At 42.5% G+C, this 24,988-nt stretch overlaps 1 protein-coding gene across 1 annotated transcript; it reads right to left on the bottom strand.

Annotated features, from left to right (window-relative positions):
• Positions 1-207: 207 nt before the first annotated feature.
• Positions 208-16,202, bottom strand: gpr142 (G protein-coupled receptor 142). The gene is made up of 4 exons (XM_080455963.1): positions 16,105-16,202; positions 15,543-15,746; positions 8,700-8,857; positions 208-5,245 (listed from the first exon to the last, which is right to left on the bottom strand). The coding sequence occupies exons 3-4, from the start codon at positions 8,839-8,841 to the stop codon at positions 4,281-4,283; spliced, it is 1,107 nt and encodes a 368-aa protein (XP_080312089.1). The 5' UTR covers positions 8,842-8,857; positions 15,543-15,746; positions 16,105-16,202; the 3' UTR covers positions 208-4,280.
• Positions 16,203-24,988: the final 8,786 nt, after the last annotated feature.

Genomic DNA, 24,988 nt, shown 5'->3' on the forward strand with positions numbered 1-24,988 from the left:
ATTGTGCGATAAAAGGAAAATAGAGAAATAATGTAAACATGTTTCATGAAGCCACTTCAACAACAAGGCAACATGCAAGACAACATGAATTCAAAAGTCCATTGTACGCAGTAAAATCTTTATCCATTCATCTCAGAGAATGTACAAATGTAACCAAACTGGACCGTTATGGGTCAATTTATTTACATTCATTTGTACACTGAGTTAAATTAACACGGAGGATTTTGCAGCGTGCTCTACCAAATTCACTGAACAGTTAAACAACTTGTACAAAACACTTCATAAATGTATTTACCAAATGGCAGGTTATTTTACATCACTCTTTTTTGTCAAACATAAAGAGCAAGGAACAGATCAGCATATTTAGCCACGCGATTTCAGATAGGAGAAACTATTCAACCCGGTTCGTAATCAAAACCAGCAGCTGATTGCCTTCTGTCTTTTCATACTGTGACACCTGCTGGATGGCAAGCAGGGGCTGAATGGAGGTACGATTTGGGGACGTAATCTAGTGTTTGAAAAAGCACAAAAGCCAGGTGACAGATAGGTAGATAGGATAGTGGTTTTCAAAGTGGGGGCGACAGGATGTGGAAAGGATAGGTAGGGGGGAAAAAATCATGATAATTCAAATTCAATTCACAAGATTATTGTGCCATGGTTTAACCAGTTTAACAAATAGCAGCTCTACACATACAATGCTTTCCAGTGAGAGGCATTGTGAGCTTGTAGATCTGCTATTTTCCCCTTTCTTAAGGGCCATTCACACTGAGCACTATAAATATAACTATAAAACTATAGTTTAAAAAATCATTCTAAATCAAGCGGATGGCAGAGTTCAAACTGACTATAAAAAAATACAATGGTGAACGATATAGTTATAGTTATCTTTATAGTTATTGTGCCCAGTTGGAATGGCACTTTGAAGACATTTGGGGGGGGGGGGGGGGGGGGGGCGCACAGCCAGAGGCTGTGGCTATTTGGTGGTCCTAGGAATGGAAAAGTTTGAAAACCACTAACATAGGGTATATGAGTCAACTGGGCCCTCCTCCTCCAGTGACTGTCATAACCAGCCCTGTAGCTGGGTCAGGGCCCCAGCATAGCCCCATTACGCTTTAATCAAAGCCTTCTCTGACACCCTGCCACCGAGTTATGGCCTTAACTGTTTATTTTGTAATCCCTCCAATCCTCCACTCTGTCCCCAACTGTGTACATTCACCGGGGTCGCTGCCACTACACGCTCTCCTCTCCCCTCTCTGTTTTCTGTCAGACAGCAGGGGACATCTTCAAAGAAGTGGTTCATAACATCTACATCTGCGCAAAGAACTCTCAGAACTCAGTATGGTCGCACACTGCAAACATCCTGGGTGTCATTTTGACTCTGAGTGTATACAAAAAATGAGCCTTATGGGTCTATTTTTATATTCGCAGAGTCAAATTAACGCTGGGATGACATAAGCAGACTGACACAAACAGACACTGGGGTTCAGGGTTACTTTCACAGCACTGTTCATCAGTATTAGATACAGACTTTAAAATGGATGTGAGTAGCCAATGTATGTTGGTCTTACGTATATTTAAGAGAATCGTTGGCCATACCATAAACAGAAACCTAGAGAGTGAATGAAGGAAAAACGTATGTTCTGCAGCAGGGGTCTTCAACAGGGGGTTTGGGATCCCTAGGGGGTCCCACCAAATCTTAGATTTTTTTTACATTGACCATTTGAACCCTAGCATCCCTTTTCTGAAGGGATCGTTAACCGAAAATAGCAGATCTACAAGCTCACAACGACTCGTGCTGCGAGGCGTTCTAAGCTTACAGATCGGCTACTTTTGAGGCAAAGAGGTTTGGTTTAGAGAGGAAAAAAAGAGCAGACCAAGTACACGTTTTCTATAAGTATTGAGGGTTTAAGTGGTTAACTGTCTGAAAGTACTCATTAACATGAATCCAACACAACGCTACATAATAACAGTGCTGTCAAACAAGTCTATGGAAGCTATCTATGAAATCTATGAAAACGTTTAATCTGCAACACAATTCTATACAATATGTAGTTGGTCCCTGCTTCATCTCTTGCTCATCGGCTTGAAAGATGTTGAAGACCCCTGATCTCGATCCATGACACTGTGAAGGCAATTAACCAATTATGCCCAACTTTATACGTACATACGGTTTCGCGTGGTGAAAATAACCAATCCACAAGCTCACAATGCATCACAGCATGACCCGTTGTGAGTTTGTACATCAGCTACTTTCACAATTTCTGATGATTTTTGCTTGTGATGACATGCCCAAACTACCTGATACAGAAGGACAGAATGCCGCTTATCATAAAACTGCTAAACATTACTGCTTATCCATCACTGAGATCATGAACACCACACGGTAAGGTGGATAGCAGTTGTTAAAAAACAACAAAATACAAAAAGCACATCCAAGCTGCCGTTGAGAACAATGTTTGACATTTCCAGACACTTAGAAAAATGGAACATGTTTGACATTTTCTAATGAAACGCTGTTGATTGTACAGCATGTCATTAAAAAAAGCATATCATTTGCAATAATTATCAGACAGCTTATAACACTGATCCTGCAGGCAAGCAAGCTCTGAGTGTGGATGCAACAATATCACTTGATTCAACAACATCAAACTGATCAAAAAACCTCTACTAGGAATAAAATGTCATGGCATTTCTAATAAGCAATAGCCAGAGCTCGTTCCTCTTGAGTCTAATAAAAACACGTATTAAGTTTGCATGATTAACAAGACATCATAGAACATGGTTCACCACTCTTAAGTATCTTAATTAAAAACATGTTAACAGCAGCACTCATTAGTACATTAGCCACACTGATGCCTACTTTAAGTACATATCACTTGCCTTGATTGGTAGTCATATCACATTCCAATCATGTATTAACTTGATTAATGATTCAACATATTGGTAGAATGTGGGTTATTTCTAAGAAGATTTTTTTTTAAAGCACATGGAAATGTACTACATGGTGATGTGTGTGTGCGTATGCGCATGCATGACTGCATGTGCTTATTCATGTGTTTGTGAAAGTGTGTGCATGTGTGTGTGACTGTGAGCATCTTTGTGTGCACTCACGTTCATGCTTGTATTGATCAAGTGTGTGTCTATGAGTGTGTATGCGTATGTGCGTGTAATCACACACACACACACACACACACACACACACACACACACACACACACACACACACACACACACACACACACACACACACACACACACACACACACACACACACACACACACACACACCATCAGCCTAATCTTCGGTTTGTTTAGCAAAAGCTTGCAGGGGTGGTGTGGCAGAGGCAGGGGCTGTTTGAAGAACAGGGTCTTCACTCCTGCTGCTTAGACAGTAAGCTTTCATTTAAGGCTCCATCGAGTTGCATTTCATGAAAAATAAACACTGGCCTTAGCAGCTGTGCTCTTTGTGCCTGGGAGCGCACTGCTGAAAGGGAGGACAATTTCCTTGCTCGATTGGCTATGCTCGGCAAGCCTGATGATTTGTGATTTGAATGTTGGGCATTTCCCCTTGATTAGGAAAGACAGCCACCGACTAGAATAGAGAGCAGTTTAAGTAACCACACTCCTAGCTTGTCTAACGGTTCTGCCTCAGTGCTCTTGAAATTACACAATATCGAGTAGGTTTAACTGGAATCGACTGTAACCGTATGAATGTCACTCAATGCGATTAAAACCAGAAGATGATAGATGAATGGGATCACACTTGGCAGCATGCAAAGTACAACCTTGTCTGTCATCATTCTTCTCCCTTGTCTTAGCAAACCAAATTATTACGCCACAGGGGTTTATCAAACGCAAAGCAGTCTTACGGAATCTGTCACTCTTTTTTTGTTTAAAACGTAAAAAAAATAATCTTGCATGATATTTCAACCATACATGGAAATAGGGTAAAAAGGTAGCAGTTTTATTTAGCCAAAATTCCTTTCAAGAAAAAATAAATATGTTGTCATCTCAGCTGATTCATGCTTAGAACAACAGCCGAGGACACATTCTAATCGGTACAAAAAACAAAACCAAAAAACATACCGTTTTGTGACTTAGTGTTTCAGTTCAGTTGGGCCTTTTGAGAAATCTCAAAGGGTGACTGGCAGCTGTCCATGGACGTGGCTGGAATGTAGCATGTGGCTCTGAGGTCACAGGCGCTCTGGGGCCGTGGGACGAGTGGTTATGAGAAGGAGGGGGAGGGGGGACGGTGTGGGGCGAGGGGTGGTGGTACAGGGTCAAACAGTCTCACTGGCCCTGCGCGGTGGCGGGGTGGCCTCCTCCCGCGGCAAGCGCTTGTTGTTCCCACTGTACAGAGAGGAGATGGACGCGTTGGCCGGGGTCTGGTTCCGCCGCAGGGCATTGCCGGGATGAAGTGGGCCCCCTCTGAGCAGCAGCACGTCCCGCACCACGGCGCGGAAGGGCTTGCTCACAAAGCAGTACAGGAAAAAGTTGACGGCTGTGTTGAGCATAGCCAGCATGTTGGACAGGTCGTACGCCAGGTGGACGCGCCAGTCGCTGTACACGGACGACACGTACAGGTGGTAGATGACCACGGCTGTCCTGGGGGCCCACAGCACGGAGAACACGGAGGTGATGGCCAGCAGCATGGCCGTCGTTTTACCCAGGCGCCGCGAGGGGGCGCCCCCTCCATGGCTGCTGCCCTCCTCCTGGCAGCATCGCTGCCTCTGGCTCGCCCTCAGCGTGCAGATGATGAGCGAGTTCAGCACCAGGAAGATGCTGCAGGGCAGGAAGTAGATGAGGGTCACATGTGTCCATATGAGGGCGTAGTCCAGCGGCGTGGGCGGGTGGCTCTCCCGCCACAAGTCCGACCACCAGAAGAAAGGCACGCCCGACGCCAGCGACAGTACCAGCACCACGGCGATGATCTTCCTGGTACGTGCCGGGTAGCTGATCTGGCGGTGAAGGAGGGGGTGGCACAGCGCCACATAGCGGTCCACGGTGAGGGGAACCGTGGACCAGATGGAGGCATGGTTGGCCGCAAATTCGGCCGCACTCACGGCGTGCAGCAGCAGGGTGGGGACTTCCCGGTGGAACACGGCCGTCTCAAGCAGGAACCCCACGAAGATGATGAAGAGCTGAGAGAGGATGTCCGAGGCCGTCACTGCCAGCAGGTAATAGTACAGAGGCTTCTTGGTCCGGCAGGCCAGCCTGGACAGGGCCACCGCCGTGAGGATGTTCACTGATATGAGAGAGAGAGAGAGAGAGAGAGAGAGAGAGAGAGAGACACGGAGAGAGGCAGTCAGAGAGTCAGAGGGAGACAGGGAGTAAGAATGGTTCACAGCATTTACTATTTAGGCATTAATGATGCTCTTAATCCAGAGCGATTTACAGTAAGCAAGGTAAACGCGAGGTAATACATGTAATGCATAAAGACAGTAATCTAGGATCATAGGTAAACTAAGAACCTATCATCAGTCTAAACAGTATAATATCAAAACATTTATAATCTGTACAATACAAACTATAGGATGCCAGGTCAACAAATGAACCTGGCATCTGTCTAATAACATCTAAAAAACACTGCTAACAATGTAACAATGTTCTGCCGTCTATGCACTTTGTAACTGGCTGTTCTCCTATTGTCTGACTGCACGTCAGACAATAGGAGAACAGCCAGTTACAAAGTGCATAGACGGCAGAACATTGTTACATACAGTATAGTTGACATACTTGTCAGACACAGCGGACATAAATCATGGATAAATGAAACAACACCTCCAAATTGAGCGGCTTCCTATAATGGCTGATACTGAGCAGTACCTTGCTAACTGCTTGGCCCTCCTTTTGGAGAGGCCGGCCATTTGTAAGCCCCTCACTAACCAACTTGTGCACATGGCCGAGGCTACCAAAGATAAAAACTAAAAGTTTACATCTAAGAAAAGGGAGGTTATATACATGGATATGTGCTTTACAAGAATGCTTTTCTGAACATATATATTTTCAGAAGCGATTTAAAGGATATGATAGTATCCGCTTGTCGAATACACTTGGGTAGAGCATTACAGATTTTTGGACAGAGTCCAGAAGTCCAGAAGTCTCACTCTCCCTTGGTTACAAGGTGAGTCTTGGGCACCTCTAAGAGATGGTGTTATCTGAGGACCTTAGGGCACAGGGTTGCAGGGGGGAAGGAGCTCAATAAAATATTGGGGTGCAAGACCCTTTCAAGCCTTAAAAGTTAATAAAATAAATTTAAAATCAATTCTAAAAACAACTGGAAGCCAGTTAAGACTAGCCAGGATATAAATTATATATATAATACATATTTTATATATATATAATATATATATATATATATATATATATATATATATATATATATATATATATATATTTGTATAGTCCATGTGCCTGGAAATGGTTCCTGAGCCTGCTACATCAGGGCGGTACAGTTTGCCAGATGGTAACAGTCGAAAGACGGAGATAAACAGACATAGAGACAGACACAAACAAACAGAGACAGACAAAGGCTGCAAGATATGAAGTAGAAGCGATATCATCGTCAAAATATTCTGCTGGGTGCATTCACAGTAGTGTGAGTTACAAGGCATTGATTTGTCTGCAGAAAGTCTTATCTACAGTATCTTCCAGTAGCTACATTTAAAGCCACAATCCGGGACACGTTATTCATGTGTATGTTAATATAATATAACGAGCACATCTGCAGTGGTTGGAGGTGGTCTCCCTATTCCCATTGCGAAATTTTAACCCTGGTGTCAGTAGGACACTGACTGGTTGATAATGTCAATCAAGTCATTTGAAGCAGACAGCGCACGCCACACCAGATTGTAGTAGACTAGTTGTGCCGCCATCTTAATTGTAGTTCGACTATCATTGTATACAACTTATGGATTGTAGCTTTAAATGTATCCAATACATTTTTTATCACTTAAATCCTATATAGTTGACCGGGGACCCCAGGTCTCTATAATTGGTCCACTCCTTTTTTCCCTCTACACCAAATCTCTTCATCAGAAATCTAAATGTTCACAATGCGCTGCGTTGCAACCGACTATGAGCTTGTAGATTTGCCTATTTTTGCTAAATGTTCGCCTAATATGAAATGGCCAAAATAGGGATGCTAGAGTTCAAGTGGTTAAAATAATGTCAACCACACATTTTTAGCTGCAGCCATTTGGAGAGCAGAGTGCCTGTTTCAGACCCTTTCACCCCTACAGTTGTTGACTCCAGCGTGCTGGCCCTTTTCTGTTCCCTTCGGGGCCAATTACGCTGCTATGCCCTTGATGTGTCCCTGAGGTCATCTGGAGTGTCCACTGTGACGTGTTTGATATATAGCCGGTCTGAACCGATCCTTCCACTCTACAACACTCACTCTGTCTCATCGCCGCAGGATCAATACCAAATCACGGCCATCGATTTGCCGTCTGTCTAGCAGTCTCATACACAGTAATGACAGCAATGCTGCTGTGAATTTAGCATGCTGGGATGTTAATATTGGACACCAGAGACCAGGGGTTTGGAGCGATGTGGAATTATCAAGACTATCAAAGAATGAATGAATGGAGTGATGGTTGGAAGGATGCTCAAACTAAACAGCAAAATCCTGACTGTTAATTTAATTCTGAGAGTGTCAATCAGAACTTGACCCCATGAAACCAGGAGAGGAAGCTTGATCATGTGTTATTATAGTAACTCTCATGGCTGCTAATGCACCAGTAATGTATCTCTAACTCACTTGCGCATTGATCGTGTCCATCTTGTGCAGTTGCTCACCACTTTCATTATGAATAGACATGAACGGAGAGATCCATCTAGCACTGCTTGGTCCAGCTATTGATTGCGGCGTAACACAAGCACATCTGCTGTAATGTGACTATCAGTTAAATGCACTTCTGACCTTCGGTTCTTTTTTAAGCATTCGTGCTGCTTTATTTAGATATACAACACACAGCACCGATTCTTGAGTGAGATCCGAACCCAGGACAAAACATTGCGTCAAATGTGGTCAGCAGTGCGTTACACAGTCGAGCCACCAGAGCATCTCCTGACCTGTCATTGTTATCTCCCACTGTGACAGATTCAACACAGAATAATAGACCTTTTTCACAGCAGTCATTTTGACATGAAATTCAGTAGTAGGGTAAACACAGGTGTTACCAATGCTATAAATAAAGGTTGTGTGTTCCATTCAGTTCAAACTAGAAGTAGAATGAGTCTAGGTGCTGCTAGTGTGCATGTTGGTTCACTGGAAAGCCTCTGCTACACTTGTGTTTACCGTACTAAATAATCTAATCAATTGTTTATATTATATAATATACTTAGGACCCCCACACAGAGCATATCACTGTAGTAGATAACAGGAGAGATTCAACAGAGAATAACTTTGTAAATCAGATGTTCTCAAACATTTTCACGTCAATGTGCCCCAAATTGATATGTATTTGACCGTGGACCCCCGTTTGAAAAATATTTTGTGCCAGGGACCCCCATAAGAGAAGATGTGTCAAGATCTTTGTAAAATGATACTTGTAGATTGGCTATTTTCAAATAGCTGAAAAATGTAATAGAGCTAAAGTATTTAAACTGTTCCTCATTTTGCCTGGAACCCGCTCAAGGACCCCTGGAGTCCCCTCAAGGACCCTACTTTGAGAACCAGTGGTGTATATGCAGTATACCTGGGACCCCCACACAGAGGAGAGCACTGTAGTAGATAACAGGGAAGAAGCCCAGAACACATTCAGATCGTTGTAGCTCCTCTGGTTTCAAACTCGGCTCATGGTGGCTGGCGGCCACCGTCAAATTGGGCCACTCAATCATGACCTTACTGCTTCACCTGAAAAATGAAAATTAAACAGCAAAAGAACATGGAGGTTTGGGTATAGATGGTAAAGGTAAACACACAGACAGTAAACAAAACGGATTTGATCTACAAGCACACAACGCGTCACATCGCGACATGTTGTGAGCTTGTAGATGTGCTATTTTCATTACTTTTGTCCAACACAGTCGCATGATAAAGAAGGGCATTAATTTATTTAAAAAAACATGAGAAGTTGAAACATGAAGATACAAGGTTCCTAGGTTCGACAGTAACGATATAGTGTTTGGTAACATGTTCTATGAAGCTCATGTTTTTAAAGCATTAGCCTAAAAAAAACATTCGCACATGATTGTTAACCATGTACAGCAGAAAAAGTTTAATCTGCAACACAAGTTTATACAATATGTAGTACGGGTCCCTGCTTCATCCCTCCCTGAAAAATGTTGAAGACCCCTGATTTACAGTATCCAATAGGAATGGGACGGTTTAACCGGAATGTGTGGCACTAACCGCTTAGAGACTAAATAACCAAAATTAGATGTGTCAAGATCTTTGAAAATAGCATATCTACAAGCTCACACACTGTGAGCTGGTATATCGGGTTTGTTTATGACATAAACATACGCCCAAATAGGCAAGACCACGGCCACGTCACTATGACTCTGACATAAACATTAACAAACCCGATACGTCCATATAGGCAAGACCACGGCCACGTCACTATGACTCAGACATAACCATAAACAAACCCGATACGCCCACATATAGGCATATATGGAGATCTGGTTGGCCATGCCACAGATCCGATCGCTACGCCCATATATGGTCATGTGCATATATTGGACGAGGACGACCTACTTCAAACTTGCGCAACGCTCGCGCATCGGCAAGGACTCGAGGGAGTGTGGTGCCCGCCATCGAGTCGTACGGATAAGCGGTTGTCCAGATCCGACCGACATGTCCATATGTAGGCAATAGGCAGGCATACAGAATATGGATATCCACTTGTCCAGAACTGCCAATCCAAGCATTATGGTCACGTATGGGTATGCCAATATATGGGAATGTATTGGCATGCCCATATATGGGTATACCAATATATGGGCATATACTGATGACATCAGGGATCTCCATAGTCCATACAGTATGGGTATAAAAGGCATAAGGACTGACAGTACAGAGATCTCCATATGGGCAGAAACAGGACACAGACAGTCGGGTACAACAGGTACTCTGACAAAGCCCCTGACACAATGACTCAGGCATATCGGTCGGGTTGGCGCCGTGACGCGTGTGAGAGCCACTCACACCTACATATATATATATATATATATGAAGAGAATATAATGACATCTTTATAGGGTTTCTTTAGAATGTTATAGCGTTGTTCACAGTAGTGAAATGATACTGAAACGTCATGACCCTTGACACAATCGGTTTCTGTGTTAAGTTCTGCTTTTTGAGCGCTCTCACTTGCTGTCCATGATGCTGAATGGGATGAGCATGAGTTTCAAAGTGTCGTAATTCACAGAGGGTGGACAGGCCTCTGGGTCCTGTACTTTTCATACTTTATTTTTCATGATGTGAACACCACAGTCAGTGATGCAGTCATGACGACTAAGAAGAAAATATGACAACAAAGCAGAGAAGACAAAACAAAACAAAACAACAAAACAAACAATAGCACAGAATATACATCAATAATAATTGCCTAAAACAGTACAACTATAAAAGAGAAAAAAGAGAAACAAATGCTGAAGCACAAAAACGAACCCATATTCAAATTCATATTCTTTGCAGATCTTTTTCTGACTTGTTCTATTGATTACCTCCCTCATCGATCGCATCACAAAAGCAGTTCATCGATTTATATAATGTTCTTGGGGATAAGTGCTGTAATTATAGAAATTAAAAACTAGGTTATAAGGGATATAACAATAGTAAATCCATAAGCATAGTCCAACACGATATATCTTCATATTGCATTATAAAAAAGCCATAATGTGTAACGAGCCTTCATATATAATTCATTCATATAATTCATTATACTGTATATATGAAGAGAGTCTAATGACATCTTTATAGGGTTTCTATGGGTCTATAGGTTTTTATAGGGTTGTTCACAGGAGTGAAATAGTACTGTAACGTCATGACCCTTGACACAATCGGTTTCTATGTTAAGTTCTGCTTTTTGAGAGCTCTCACTTCAACCCTGATGTCCATAATGCTGAATGGGATGAGCAATGGGATGAGCTTCAAAGTGTCATAATTCACAGAGGGTGGACAGACCCTCCTGTGCTTAAACACTTGACCACATGAACCCAGACGGACCCCCATTTGAAAATATAATTTGTGCCAGGGACCCTTCTAACACTTTAAAGATTAAAAAAAAAAAAAAAACGCAGATGCACAAGCTCATGGCACGGCAAAAAGTGACGCACTGTGAGCTTGTACATCTGCTATTTTTGAATAGCCAGCGTATAAACTATATATCCTTTTAGCCCAAGTGTATGACTGTACCCGTACTGTTGTGCATTTCTGTCTAATAAAGTATTCAATCAATCAATCAAAAACATAAAGTGGTTAAAATGACTGTGATGCTGTATTAACACATTTTGCTGGAGACCCCCTGGAACCCCCCCAAGGACCCTGGGGGTCCCCGGACCCCACTTTGAGAACCTCTGCCCTAGCGTCCCTATTCTGGGGCAAACATTCAGTGAAAATAGCTGATCATCAAGCTCACAACGCATCGCAATGTGGCACGTAGCACGTAAGCTTGTAGATCGGCTATTTAGGATAAAGAGATTTGGTGTAGGGGTGGGGGGGTGTGGACCTAGTATAGAGCCCCGGAGGACCCCACTCAATGAATTACTATAGGGTTTAGGTGGTTATGCCCCATTTAAAAAATAGCCAATCTACATCTACAAGCTCAAAACGCGTAGATCTGCTTTTTTCTTTTCTTTTCTTTTTGGGCGGTGAAACCGCCCCTATATGTGAGGTTTGGACATTGCACCCCCCCAACCCTGCGCTGTGATTGGCCACCAGTGTACCCCCCTAACCCTGCACCGTGATTGGCCAATCACAGTCTATTCAGGACTGTGATTGGCTAGTGAAACATGACACATGTGCATAGCCCTATAAATAGGACTATGCACTTAAAAAAAACACATTTATGGTTTAAAAAAAAAAAAAACATTTATGGGTTTTTTTAAGTTAGGGGTATACAATGGTTGGTCCACAATATTACTTTTCTTTAAGTGAACTTCCATCACTGTGATGACCACTGTGACCACACCACCCACTTCACACTGGGTGTGATTTTTGGGCGGTGAAACCGCCCCTATAAGTGAGGTTTGGATATTTGTACAACAAATCCTGCGCTGTGATTGGCCAAAAATGTACCCCGCCTAACCCTGCACCGTGATTGGCCAATCACAGTCTATTCAGAACTGTGATTGGCCAGTGTCACATGACACATGTGCATAGCCCTATATAAGAAACCATAACTTTAAAAAAACCATGAATTAGTTTTTTTTAAGTTATGGTTTCTTCCATCATAAAGAGTGTTTCAATAAATGTATTTATTTTTTGTACATGATTGGTTGACTCCATTCAGTATTGTGATTAGCTAGCAAGACACCGCCCACTTCACACAGGGTGTGATTTTTTTTCTCTTTTTGGACATTTTGGCATCCCAAAATAGGGATGACAGGTTTAGTGCTTAGGAGGGAAGGATGTTAGATAAATAGAGCTGGTCTGTTAGTGCTGTTTGTCAGAGAGAAAACTGTCTTAATGGAGGTCAGTAAGGCCATGGAGATTGGACCCAGTCAATTTAACTGGATGGTCACAACAGCAGATGGACAGTTCATGGTGACCCTGTGAGCAGTCACTCATTATCTGCTCATGTCCGTCTATCTCCGCGTCTCACCCTTTCACCTGGACGCCATGCCTCCTGTTTTTCCTCCCTCGACCTCTCCTCCACCTGTCATCCTTAATTTACTTGGTTCATCCATGCAGAAGCATTTGTCTGTGTTATCTCTTAAGCTTGCAGTGACACTCACATTTGTGGACGCTCAACCAACATCACAGAGCCTCAATCTCCTGCTCAGTGGCCATCACTGACACAACAAGGAACAAACACTATGACCTGGGTTGCTGAAATGCATTAACAGTCAGTAATTAAAGGCGACTCATCCTCACCTATGAATTATCGAGTTGAATTGTGACAGTCCTGCAGAATAAAAATAAATAGAATAATTTATCCCAAGTGAACATTTTGAGTTACGCAGAATGTGTTATGACATGCTGTCCGTCTTCTGAATGAAACTATCATACAGTTGATTAATTGGTCGCAGTCCCTCAGCCACAGGTCTGGTATATTTACCAGTGATACATGTTGTGTAATGAGCCCATTATACACCATTGAACACGCTGTGCACGTGCGGTTCTTGCCGCAGACATATATAAGCCAAGCCATAAATCAATATAGCTTTTCCTATGACAAGTCGAGAACAGCTCCTCTGCTTTTGAAGAAGTATCTTCTTAAGCGAGCGGCTGCTTGGTCTGTCAACCGTATCAGACTGAAAACATACTCATATTTCACCCTTTGTTATGTATAGGACATGCACTTGCTGAGATAGGATGTGGTATTAATAGAAGTTTAACTCCTAATTAACAGGAGTGTGACTCCCAGTGGAAGTAGACTTGGTAGAGGGAATTCTTACCCTCTCAGAGTTAAAATAACACTCAGGATTCTGCAGTGCAACTGTATCTGTTTGAGTGGACAATACTTTGTTACTGGTGTTGTGTTCATGGCGCTGGTGCACAACCGCAACAACTATATTGCCTTCACTGCCAAAGCAAAGGTCACATTTCCACGATACAAATACCCCATACCAATAAAAAGAATTGTAGCCTTTCAGTGTTCAGAATGAATGGCTTTGTTATGATTAAACACTCAAAGACAAACATTTTAAGCACTGCCACAGCTGGGTTTCAAAACAGGGACAGCTGTTGAACCAAAGCTGAGATTGGCCCTATCCACCAGTGCAGCTTGAAATTAAAGAGGGGACATTGCAGCATGTTTCCGTCTCAACTTGGTGTAAAAGGCAGCCGAGCAGATTTTCTTAATATGCAATCAACGTGCAGATACGAGTGTGTGTGTCTATATATATATATACATATATATATATATATATATATATATACATATATATATATATATACATATGTATATATATATATATATATATATATATATATATATATATATATATATATATATATATATATATATATATATATATATATATATATATATATATATATATATATATATATATATATATATATATATATATATATATATATATATGCACAGACAGAGAGACAGATAGATATTGATGCCACACATCCAACTGTCATTCATCACGCTTATTACATGAACAATTTAGATTTCTGCCATCATATTATGCCCCAGAGGCACAATGCATTCTAGCTGTGAGAATAGAGCATCTTCCTTCCACTCTCCTTGGCTTCACACCATATAATGACATTCTTTATAGGTGTTCGATTAAATCTAGCACGCAAGATAATTCTGACATGACTGCACAACGGTTATGGTCTTCTTACTCACGGGAAATTTAGTACTGTTGATTCACCCATGTATCAGCAGACAGTGTCCTCTGATGAAATATCCCAGCAAGCAAATAAGTATGGGAAGGAACTTGGTATAAGCAGGACAACTGAGCCACCCATAGCTTATAGGATCAGAGGCCAGTGCATGTTCCTGATTAAAGCTCTATTTTCGATGGTTGTCCCAGCTTCAAGTTCCGGCAGGAAGGCTGGAATGGGGCGTTCGGTACCCACGGAGATGAACTAAACTCTATCTGCTGTCCCTTTCTCTAAAGTCTCTTAATTATTCATGGAGAGGCCATGCACCTGAAACAACAACGCCTGGGAGATTAGAGAGGACTGAAAGGGCGCTTGGCAGCATAACTGTACACAAGACGTATCACTGTCTCACATTGAAGAGAATGCGTTTTGATGTTTGCGAGAAAAGTGAGAATGAGTTCAGGTTTGGGCTTGACAGGCCTGTCTTGAAGCTGGAGAAGCCTGTGTCAGTTGGGGTGAGACGTATGGGAAGATGTACAGGGTTCGGTTTGCCCTGTGCAGCAAAGAAACAGCTGACAGGCAGCACCGGATCCAGTCTCTGAAGAAGCCCAACTTCCTGAACATACAGTTTATGAGTCGTTCAAAGTTCACAAGCCCATTACCCTGACCAAAGTTATTACGAAGACATAACCCACAAGTGTATTTTGGCGTCAGGAATCACAGACTAATATTATGACAAATGTGTCATAAGAAGCCCTCCCTTCGAATATGAGGGGGGCGGAACATGGAGAAAAATGCCATAAATATTGTTTTTATTGTTGATAAAAAACTGAATCTGAGGAATCTTCTGTGGCAAAACATATTTGAAATGATAAAGGCCAGACCCTCCCTGCGCCTTGCATATGAACTTTTATAAGACAATACACCAAGGTCTGAAGTCAATGACATTTTACAGCGCTGATTACACAAGAAATAATAGCACGGTCCTTTTACACAGTTCACTCCTCAGAAGCCAGTTTGTGTTACCTTGTATGGTCTGTCCTTGTGTTGGCAACTAGTATGCATGCAGGTGCACGACTCTTACCTTCACTTCCACTCTTCACAGTGCCTCTCCATCTGTGTTAGAGACTGTCCTCCGATGCATGTGTCCCCCCGGCGGCTCCTGCTGAGTCCCCGACATCGCTGCTGGCCACACTCGCGACCCACAGTGCAGAAGTGCAGGAGGAGGAGGAGGAAGACGATGAGGAGGAGGAGAAGGAGAAGCGGGCTCCCAGCAGTCGGTACATCACTGCAACGAGTGCAAGAGTGAGTGAAGGGGTTGAGAAGGAGGGGAGTGAAAAAGGAGAGCAGGAGAATGAGAGGGGGTGACAGTGTGAGAGAGAGAGAGAGACAGAGAGAGACAGAGAGAGAGGGAGGGCGGGAGGGTGGGAGGGCAGATAGAGGGATTGATCTGTGTATGGAAAACAGGTAAATGAGAGGAAACTGATCCAATGAAAGAGCGACGAGGGGGAGTTGCAGAGCGAGTGAGAGGAAGAAGTGATAAAACCTAAAAATAAAAAATAAATAACTCAAGCCTGTGTTAATATACTTACAAAAATCTAAATGCGACATTATAAACTAAGCCGGTTTCTTCTTTGTGACATTACCTGTGCAGACATGATGTGCGCTTTGCGCCTGAGTGAGATTTAACGAGGTCTCAAAGGCTTTTGTAGGTTGTGATCGGAATGTAAATGGACCTCAGCCCTCCAAATATAGCAGTGCCCACAACATGCAGGGAGACACGTAGGATCCAAGAAACAAAACAAGTGATGTTGCTAATTGTATGTATGTATTCATAACAGCAGTCAAAACCCACACAATTATCACTAAGTAAATCATCAAAATGGGAGCCACGATAGCGTTGCACATTGTAATGTGGCCCTAACTTAACTAAATTCTCTGAGGAAAAACACTTCCCACAATTGCAAACTGTTGATGGTAGCAACACTCCGCAATTGCAAACTGTTGATGGTAGCAACACTCCAAAGCAAACAACACAGAATGACTGGGTTAAATACATAGATTAGAACAAGTCATTCATGCATCACTTCAGGCTGGTCTGTTTGGCAAACCATGAGCAGACCTGAGGCCTACGCAAGCTCGTTTTGACCCAATATGGCCACCCTGTAGTCATAGAAAGAACTGCAGATAAGACCGCAGAGTTAGAGGATCTCGGTGCAGGAGATAGACTGAGGTCATCATGATCATGGTCCGTCTGCGTGTTTACTTGACATACATAATACTTAAGACTTTACAATGCACCAGAGGTTCAGTCAAGTGTGTAATGAACTGCCAGCGACAACAAACGTGCGCTGGCACGACGCACAATCAATCACGCTCGCTGGACTAGGGGTGGATATGGGGAACAAGAGGCCAATGGGGTAATATTGATCGGATGGGGTGAAGCATGAGTTGCATGAACATGAATTTCCAGCATTTGTATGCTTCATGATACTAATGCAATGGCTCATATGCTTCACCACTCACTGCCTTATGTACTCATTGTACCTTTATCCACAATAATCAGCAGCACTGGTGGGAAATGTAATGTTCTACCTAAAATAAGAATAGAATTACACAGAAACGGTGTTCACATGATGCTGCACATATATTAATATACTTCACTGGATTCCAGTCACTTTTTCTGCTGGCCTTTTATTAGCAATAAGAGTGTGAACACACAAAACTACAATTCAAATCTATTATCATTTAAAAACAGCAACCAAAAGGTCGCACAAAAGAACATTTTGTAGCTCCATCAATGCACATTATGCCTTGTTGTCAGACTCTTATTATTTTATACTGAACGGTCCCCGACCCCATGCAGAGTGAAGGTCACTTCTTTGTTTCTGGAGCTACCTGTGCCTACTGAACAGGAGTTCAGTAGGCACTGCAAAATGACATGACTTTGGGCTAATGATGAGGGCCTGTGTGTGGGTGTAGTGTGGAACCTTGTCATCAGTGGCGTAAAGTAACTAAGTACATGTACTCAAGTACTCTAATTGTCTCCGCCAGGCCGAAAGGCATGGCGAGAGAGTATGTTTTGCCCCCTGTCCGTCCGTCCGTCCTTCCGTGTGTCCGTCCTTCTGTCTGTTAACAGCTAATCTCCGCCACCGTTGGCCCAGTCGCTGTGAAACTGCGCACAAACACTCCCTGAATGCCACAGCAGAACCTCTGCCCCACATTTTTCAGATCAGCCTGTCATAGCGCCACCATGAGGCCGACTTTTGCAAAACACATTTTTTTATATTACTCCTACAGATTTTCTCCAAAAAACACGCAAATCGGTACACAGTATCTCTATAGCCATGTGATCAACACGGATCTGTCCGATTTTCCATATTCCATCCTGATTGGCTAAGATTGCCTTCCAAAGTTAGCAGGATTTGTTCATTTTGAACAAAATGCCTCAAATCATGAACGCAGCATGCACTTTCCGTGCAATTTTCCACATACATTCCCACTTGGCCCAGGAAGAAATGTCACATGAAAACTTTAAAATCAGCCTCATAGTGGCGCTATAACAGGCCGATTCACGTTTTTAGCTATAACTGCACCGATCTACGTGCAACTTTGCATGCACACTCTCCTTAGAGGCCAAGGAAAAACCTTTGCCCTGCATTTTTCACATATGCCTTTTAGAGCGCCACCAGGAGGCTGAGTTTTGTAAAACACATTTTTTGCTCTTACTCCTTCACATTCTGTTCAAAAATCACGCAAATCGGTACACAGTATCTCTATAGTCATGTGATCAAGATGGATGTGTCCGATATTTCATATTCTATCCTACTCGGCTAACATTGGCTTCTAAAGTTTGCACGATAGGTCCGTTTTGAACAAAATTCCTCAAATCATGAACGCAGTGTGCGATTTCCGTGAAATTTTGCACACACATTCCCACTAGGCCGAGGAAGAAATGCCACCCTTTTCACATTGGCCTGTTATAGCGCCACCAGCTGGTCTAATTTAGCAAACCACATTTTTGAAACAAAATGCCTCAAATCATGAATCCAGTGTCCGATTGCCGTGCAAGGCCTAAGAAGAAATGGCACCCTTTTCACATTGGCCTATTATAGCGCCACCAGGAGGCCATAATAACCTACCTGACCTGGCGGAGACTTGTGCTCCGAGGAGCACCTTTTCTAGTTTTGAGGTATTTTTACTTTACTGGAGTATTTCCAATTTTCAGCACTTTTACTTCTACTCCACTATATCTCTGAGGCAAATATTGTACTTTTACTCCACTACAATTATTTGAAAACTTTAGTTACAAGTTACTTTGTAGATTTTGATTATTATTACATTAACCACTTCAGCCCTAGCCTACATTTCGGCCATTTGAAAATAGCCGATCTACAAGCTCACAATGCGTGGCGATGCGAGGCATTGTGAGCTTGTAGATCTGCTATTTTCAAAAGATTTTTATACATTTTATACATTTGAAAACTGTAAATGGGACATTCTGTATAATGAGTACTTTCTACTTTTGGTGCACTTAGTACATTTTGATACCAATACTTTTGTACTTTTACTCAAGTACATTTTGAATACCGGACTTCTACATGTAACAGAGTATATCTACATTGCGGTATTGATACTTTTACTTAAGTAAAACATGTGTGTACCTTTTCCACCACTGCTTGTCATGCACTCCAGCATTTCTGTCAGCCAACCTTTATACTTTTGTTTAGTACCAAATGTCTCATAAAGTCAAGCACCATCATCCACGGTTTTAATAAATCTATTCTGTTACCAATTATGTCAAACACATTATCGCCACTGATTGGAACAATGGCTCAGCATGGCCCAGCCATCACATTAACCACCTGAACCTCAGCATGAATATTCTGGGGAGGAACATTAGCCAGAAATAGCAGATCTACAAGCTCACAACACTTTCTGTTGCGATGCATTGTGAGTTTGTAGATCAGCTACTTTTGGCGTGGTAATGACGTTGTGTCACATTAGGATATGACTGTTTTTGTGTCAAAGGTACTAGCCCATAGAGACAATTTCACGCCTGCAAGGTGTAGAGGACTGTCTGAGTTATAGTCTGAGTTATAGGCAATCTTTATCTCACCAGCCGCTACCGCACAGACAACTGTAAAATAAATCTCCCTCTGGTCTGGACTGTGTGTGTGTAACCTATATTTCTTCTGTGTCAGCCTGTGTGTGTGTGTGTGTGTCAGTGGTAAGAGAGCGACCGAAAAATTGAGAGAGAGAGAGAGAGAGAGAGAGAGAGAGAGAGATAATGGCGCCGTTCCACTGAGATAAACTGATGCTGAGACAGAGCACTTTGTGTAGGTCACTCCGTCCTGGGCTGGCTTCCATAAAAACTTTGGTTTCCAAACTGTGACTCAGTAACCTAAAAAGCAGTAAGACTCTGAATGGCTGTAACATGAGTAGCCGAAAAACTATACACCCTCTTGAGTCTTCTTATCTCGCTGTAGTTCAGCCGTGCAGTCATGTCTTAACATTGTTAAATTCTCCATGGCAGGCTAATCCCACATTGTCCCATAATAACGAAGTCCTTTATCTGTGATCTGTATTGTTCAGTGATCAGAGCAACATAAGTCCTGTCAGATTGGTGGAATATTGCATGCACAGTACATTTTAAAAAATAAATACAAAATAAATGGGAACTTGGTGTCCTGCCATGAAATGTGTACTGTTAAAAGTCCTGTGTCTGATGTCCAATTACCTGAGCTCCTCGTTTTGGCTGGCTCATTTACTAATATCACGACAGAGTTCACAGTTATGTTTTGTTATTTCAGCTCAGACTCATACCATAACCGTGACTCTATTTGGCAAATACTCCACATTATTCACTCAATTAAGAACTTATTTTCTATTGTAAGACAAACAAGCTGTGGTACCAACATGACTTCAATGGGCCTCCATTAGGCAAAATTAACCACATTAATCCCCGGGGCTTAATTCATTTGATTACAGAGCATCAATTCCTTTTTTCACTCTTATTGAAATGGACTGAGTAATGAGGGCACAGTTAACCACATTGACCCTGGCGTCCTTATTTTAGTCATGTCATTATAGGCAAATGTTTTCAGAATTTTTCAAAAAATAGCTCAAATAGCCTTAGGCTGCAACCATTGATTATTTTCTTGGCGATTATCCTATATTAAAATTGGCTACTGGGAGGGCGGGCGGACCTCTGACATCACTCTGACTCATGCATAACCATAAACAAACCCCATACGTCCATATATAGGCAGGACCACGTCATATATAGTCATGTCGCTATATGAATCAGTCAGACATAACCATAAACAACCCCGATATGCCCATTATAGGCATAAATGGAGATCAGCTATGCACATACAGTATATGGTCTTCATGTGCATATATGGGATCGACCGACGTTAAACTCGGCTCGCGCATCGCATCGGCAAGGATTCGAGGGAGTGCGGTGCCCACCGTCGAGTTGTTCGTGTACGGGGTTGTCCAGAACTGCCGATCCGACCGATATGTCAATATAGGGCCATATGGATATCCAGTTTCCGATCCAAACAACATACCCATATATATCGGCATGCCAATATACAGGGTATGGGCATATAGGCTACTAATGACATCAGAGATCTCCATATATGGGCATAAAAGGGACACAGGGTAAAACAGACGGGTTACAACAGGTACTATGACAAAGCCCCCGACACTATGATCCAGACATGTCGGTTTGGATCGGCGGTGCGACGTAGGTGTGAGATGTGACCTTGTAACATCCGGGCTTCGAACCCGGGTCTCCCGCGTGGAAAGCCAATAGAGCACCGAAGTCCTGACGTCACTGCCAGTAGAGGGCGCATTCCGCAGGTTCATGGCTTTACTTTATGTATTGATATCCTCATTGGGGAATCTTAGATCGCTTCATATAAGAACTGTGTTCCAAAAATAAACACACCACCCTGGCGTTTTTACTCATATGGATATGAAGCATCGACTGAAGGTGTAAATGTACACATTTACCCAAAGAGTAACACAATATAAACACTAGAAACGAGTCAAACAACCCAAAGACTACATTTCCCATGAACGCGGCTGCTGTGGGGACAGTGATTTCAGACCCGGAAGTAGTAGTTCTTAAGACTTTTAAGGCAGAATTAATTCCATTTTCGCCAGAAACAGGCTGTATCAAATATGAATGAATATCATAAACAATGCAGAGCCACCCCCCTGACAAAAACGCCAGGGTGGTGTGTTTATGTTTGGAACACAGTTCTTATATGACGTGATCTAAGATTCCCAAATGGGGATTTCAACACAAAAAATAAAGCCACGAACCCGTGAAACAGCGCCCTCTAGTGGCAGTCTAGTGGCAGTCTAGTGGCAGTGACGTCAGACTTCGGTGCTATATCTTATCCACTAGCATAAAGGCTTTCTAGATGGGGGGAGATATTAGGTTCAGAGTTTTTAGGTCTCTGAGCCACTACTGCTACACTCACTCACCCCCCCTTCTGACCCCGAACCCGGGTCTCCCGCGTGGAAAGCCAACATCTTATCCACTAGAGACTAGAATAAAGGGAATTACATTATTAAAATAGATAGAGATAAAGTGTTCTTATTTATCAGTATCACAAAGAAAACTAGTTTTTTTCAAACTTTAGTTTTAAATCTTAGTGTTTTGCCAATTATTTTGGGGTCCCACTTGCAATACCCTCGCGGCCCACCAGTGGTCCCCGGCCCACAGGTTGAGAACCACTGCACTACAACAGAGGGCAGAGGAGGTGATTTGCTGCTGCGGCTGCTGATGAGAAAAGCCTAGTGTGCCCTCTAGTGGATGTGAGATGTTAATGACAGTCATTTCAGAATAAATGGAGAGCCTTACAATCCACAGCAATGGTCTTCAAGTCTTTCTCAAATTTGATTACCTTTATTTAGACCTACAGTATGTGATTGTACGGGCTAGTGTCGTAGGCTACTATCAGTTGCGGGAGGTAAAGAGGGTAACAGATATGCACTTACCAAGAGGTTGAGAACCGAGAAAAGGTTAATAGCTCATTTAATTTTTAAATCTAATTTAATCTGAATACTTTTGGATTACTGCAAAATCAAGTGACATCATGACCATTCATCTGGTGCTAAATGTCAACTTTGCACACAACATTTCTCATAATCTAATAGGCAGATTTCTGATTTTGGTATCTCCACTGAGTCCACAGCCTTCCCTCTTTGGCCAAATGTTGTTGGCGTAAGGAGCAGCATGGCCTCTAGGGGCTGCTGAGGCTTTTAGACTTAATAGTCTTGTTTTATACAGTAGAATGCAAGTGGCTGTTTTTGTGCCAGTGGAACCAAATTGCTCTATGTCAAACCTTTTTAAGAGCAACGGTTTATTATATTTAAACAATATCTGTATAGGTTCTCTATAGTCCGAGTTGGCATTGGCTAGTCCACATTCTCGCATCGCATTTAGAACTACAGTATATGACATTCCATGTGCTTTCTGAGTAGTGAGTACCACATATGACACAAGCTAAAGAGCTTTTTTCCCCCCCAGTGACTTATAAAAATCTAACCGTACCCCCGTAGTTTCACCACAGCTTTAAGGGAGGGCCAAGGACCTTTCTTGTAACCTATCTCTTTGTTCACACTAGGACACACAAGCTCAAAGCAGCAATGCACCAATTATCTGCTACTGTAACTTATCATTATGTTACTTATTGCCTTCAAACTCTATACTGCTGGAACTACAGACATTATTCATCCTGCTATATTTGACCTGAACTGTATCTAAAGTTAACACATTATATAAAAATAATGAGAGGAGAAAAACAAGCCAGATCTTTATCCTGCACACTGATGTGATGTGTGCTACTGTACACAAGGCAAGCCATGATGAGCTTTTTGGCTGACAGCCAGACACGCTGGTCTCCTCTTACACAGACAGACTGGAATAAAAAAGACTTGTCCTCTGGGATCATAATCGACTTTGACACGATCACGCGTGATCTCGATCCCGCCATAGTACCCACACGCCGGCAATGACCAACACTGACATAACACCAGCAACCAAATCACTGTCTGCGAGAGCACAGATTCAATCTCAACATTTAGTGTTAAGATACATGTAAATTACATACAGTAGTACACACATTTCCTTGACCTGGCCATAAGATCTTAGTTTAGATCATGCACGTTTGGTGCAACTGTGATGAGGACAAACACACAAAAAACAAAAAAAACACCCAAAGAGAGCAGTACCATATTGATTCTATGATTTAGTCCCTCTAATGAAGCACGCTATGGCCTGGAGCAGTGAATAAATTGGCACAGTTGCTGGCCTACTGAACCGGCTGCACAGTGACACACATTCAGCACAACTATATTTGCATTCTAAAGACAAATTTGTACTTTTCCGTCAAAAAACAGTTTTTATTTTGGCGAGCAACACGGTCATATGATGAAGTATTTTATTTTATCTGATGAATTGCTGATTTCATTAATGCGGAGCCGGTCAAAGTCTAAATAATTGATTTGATAGGGACTTCCAGCTATGTCTTTTCATATTATATATAATTTGAAATCTCGACTACATTGAAAATGAGGGCCTGCCCCTCAACTGCACTGTTGAGGAAATAAAGGTTATGATGAATTGTTTCCATGTTTTTGTGCCTTGTGTGTCAATAGTACATAATAACAACTATGAAATAAGCAGCTCATATACTGTATTTAATCATATACTCATAATATACTAGTACAGTGTAACACTCCTTATAGACTTTTTACATTAGGCCCCACCCGCATACAGTACCTGTAGTTAGATCGAATGTAATAATACAATGTATTAAGTAGTCTTAAACCTTATATAGTATCTACCAGGATGCCCAAGGGGTCTATACTTTGCCCTCCTTTCTTCCGTCTACACCAAATCCCTTCGCTATTTCTGGCGATGCCCCAGAATAGGGATTCTAGGGTTCATGTGGTTAAGATACAACCAGAGAAAGCTTACATTCTCCTGCAAACTCCACCTATTTCTCATTCCCAGCTCTGTCAGTCTTCCTAATCACAGCCAACCGAGGTCCCTCATGGCTTACTTCCTAGATCAATGGCATGCAAGAGCATTAATACCCAAGGATAGGAAACTCGGGAGTCAAAATGGTAGCCATGGAAACAACCTAGGCCGGATTCCACCCACCAATCGATGGGGTTCAGAACTGTCTACCGGATGTGCCCAAAAGAACCCGTGTCCCACATTCAGATACAGACCCCCCCTCTTCTTCCAGAACAGGACAGAAGCACGCACACCCAGAAACAGATCTCGTTGGGGACAAGAGAGGCAGGATAGAGCAAGGAGACTGCAGGAAAGATAGGCAGAGTTCATAGACGAGAGATACAATGATGTTCGGTCAAGCAGGGATCCTTGTCCGTACCTCCATAAGGATGCTGCTGTTGGCTCTCTGTCTCCACAACGGGCCGGTCGCTATAGGTAAGTCAAAGTCGGTCTCAATGCTATACTCGAGCTGCCCAGGGCGTGTT

Source organism: Gymnoscopelus braueri (genome assembly GCF_963280865.1).
Source record: "Gymnoscopelus braueri genome assembly, chromosome: 17".
NCBI lineage: Eukaryota > Metazoa > Chordata > Actinopteri > Myctophiformes > Myctophidae > Gymnoscopelus > Gymnoscopelus braueri.

What these genes read in the sequence shown, in the direction of transcription:
- gpr142 (XM_080455963.1), bottom strand. Translation starts at nt 8,841, where the DNA reads ATGATTGAGTGGCCCAATTTGACGGTGGCCGCCAGCCACCATGAGCCG. An exon ending in CCTCTGTGTGGGGGTCCCAG is followed by an intron (nt 5,246 to 8,699) that starts GTATACTGCATA and finishes CTCTCATATCAG; the next exon opens with TGAACATCCTCACGGCGGTG.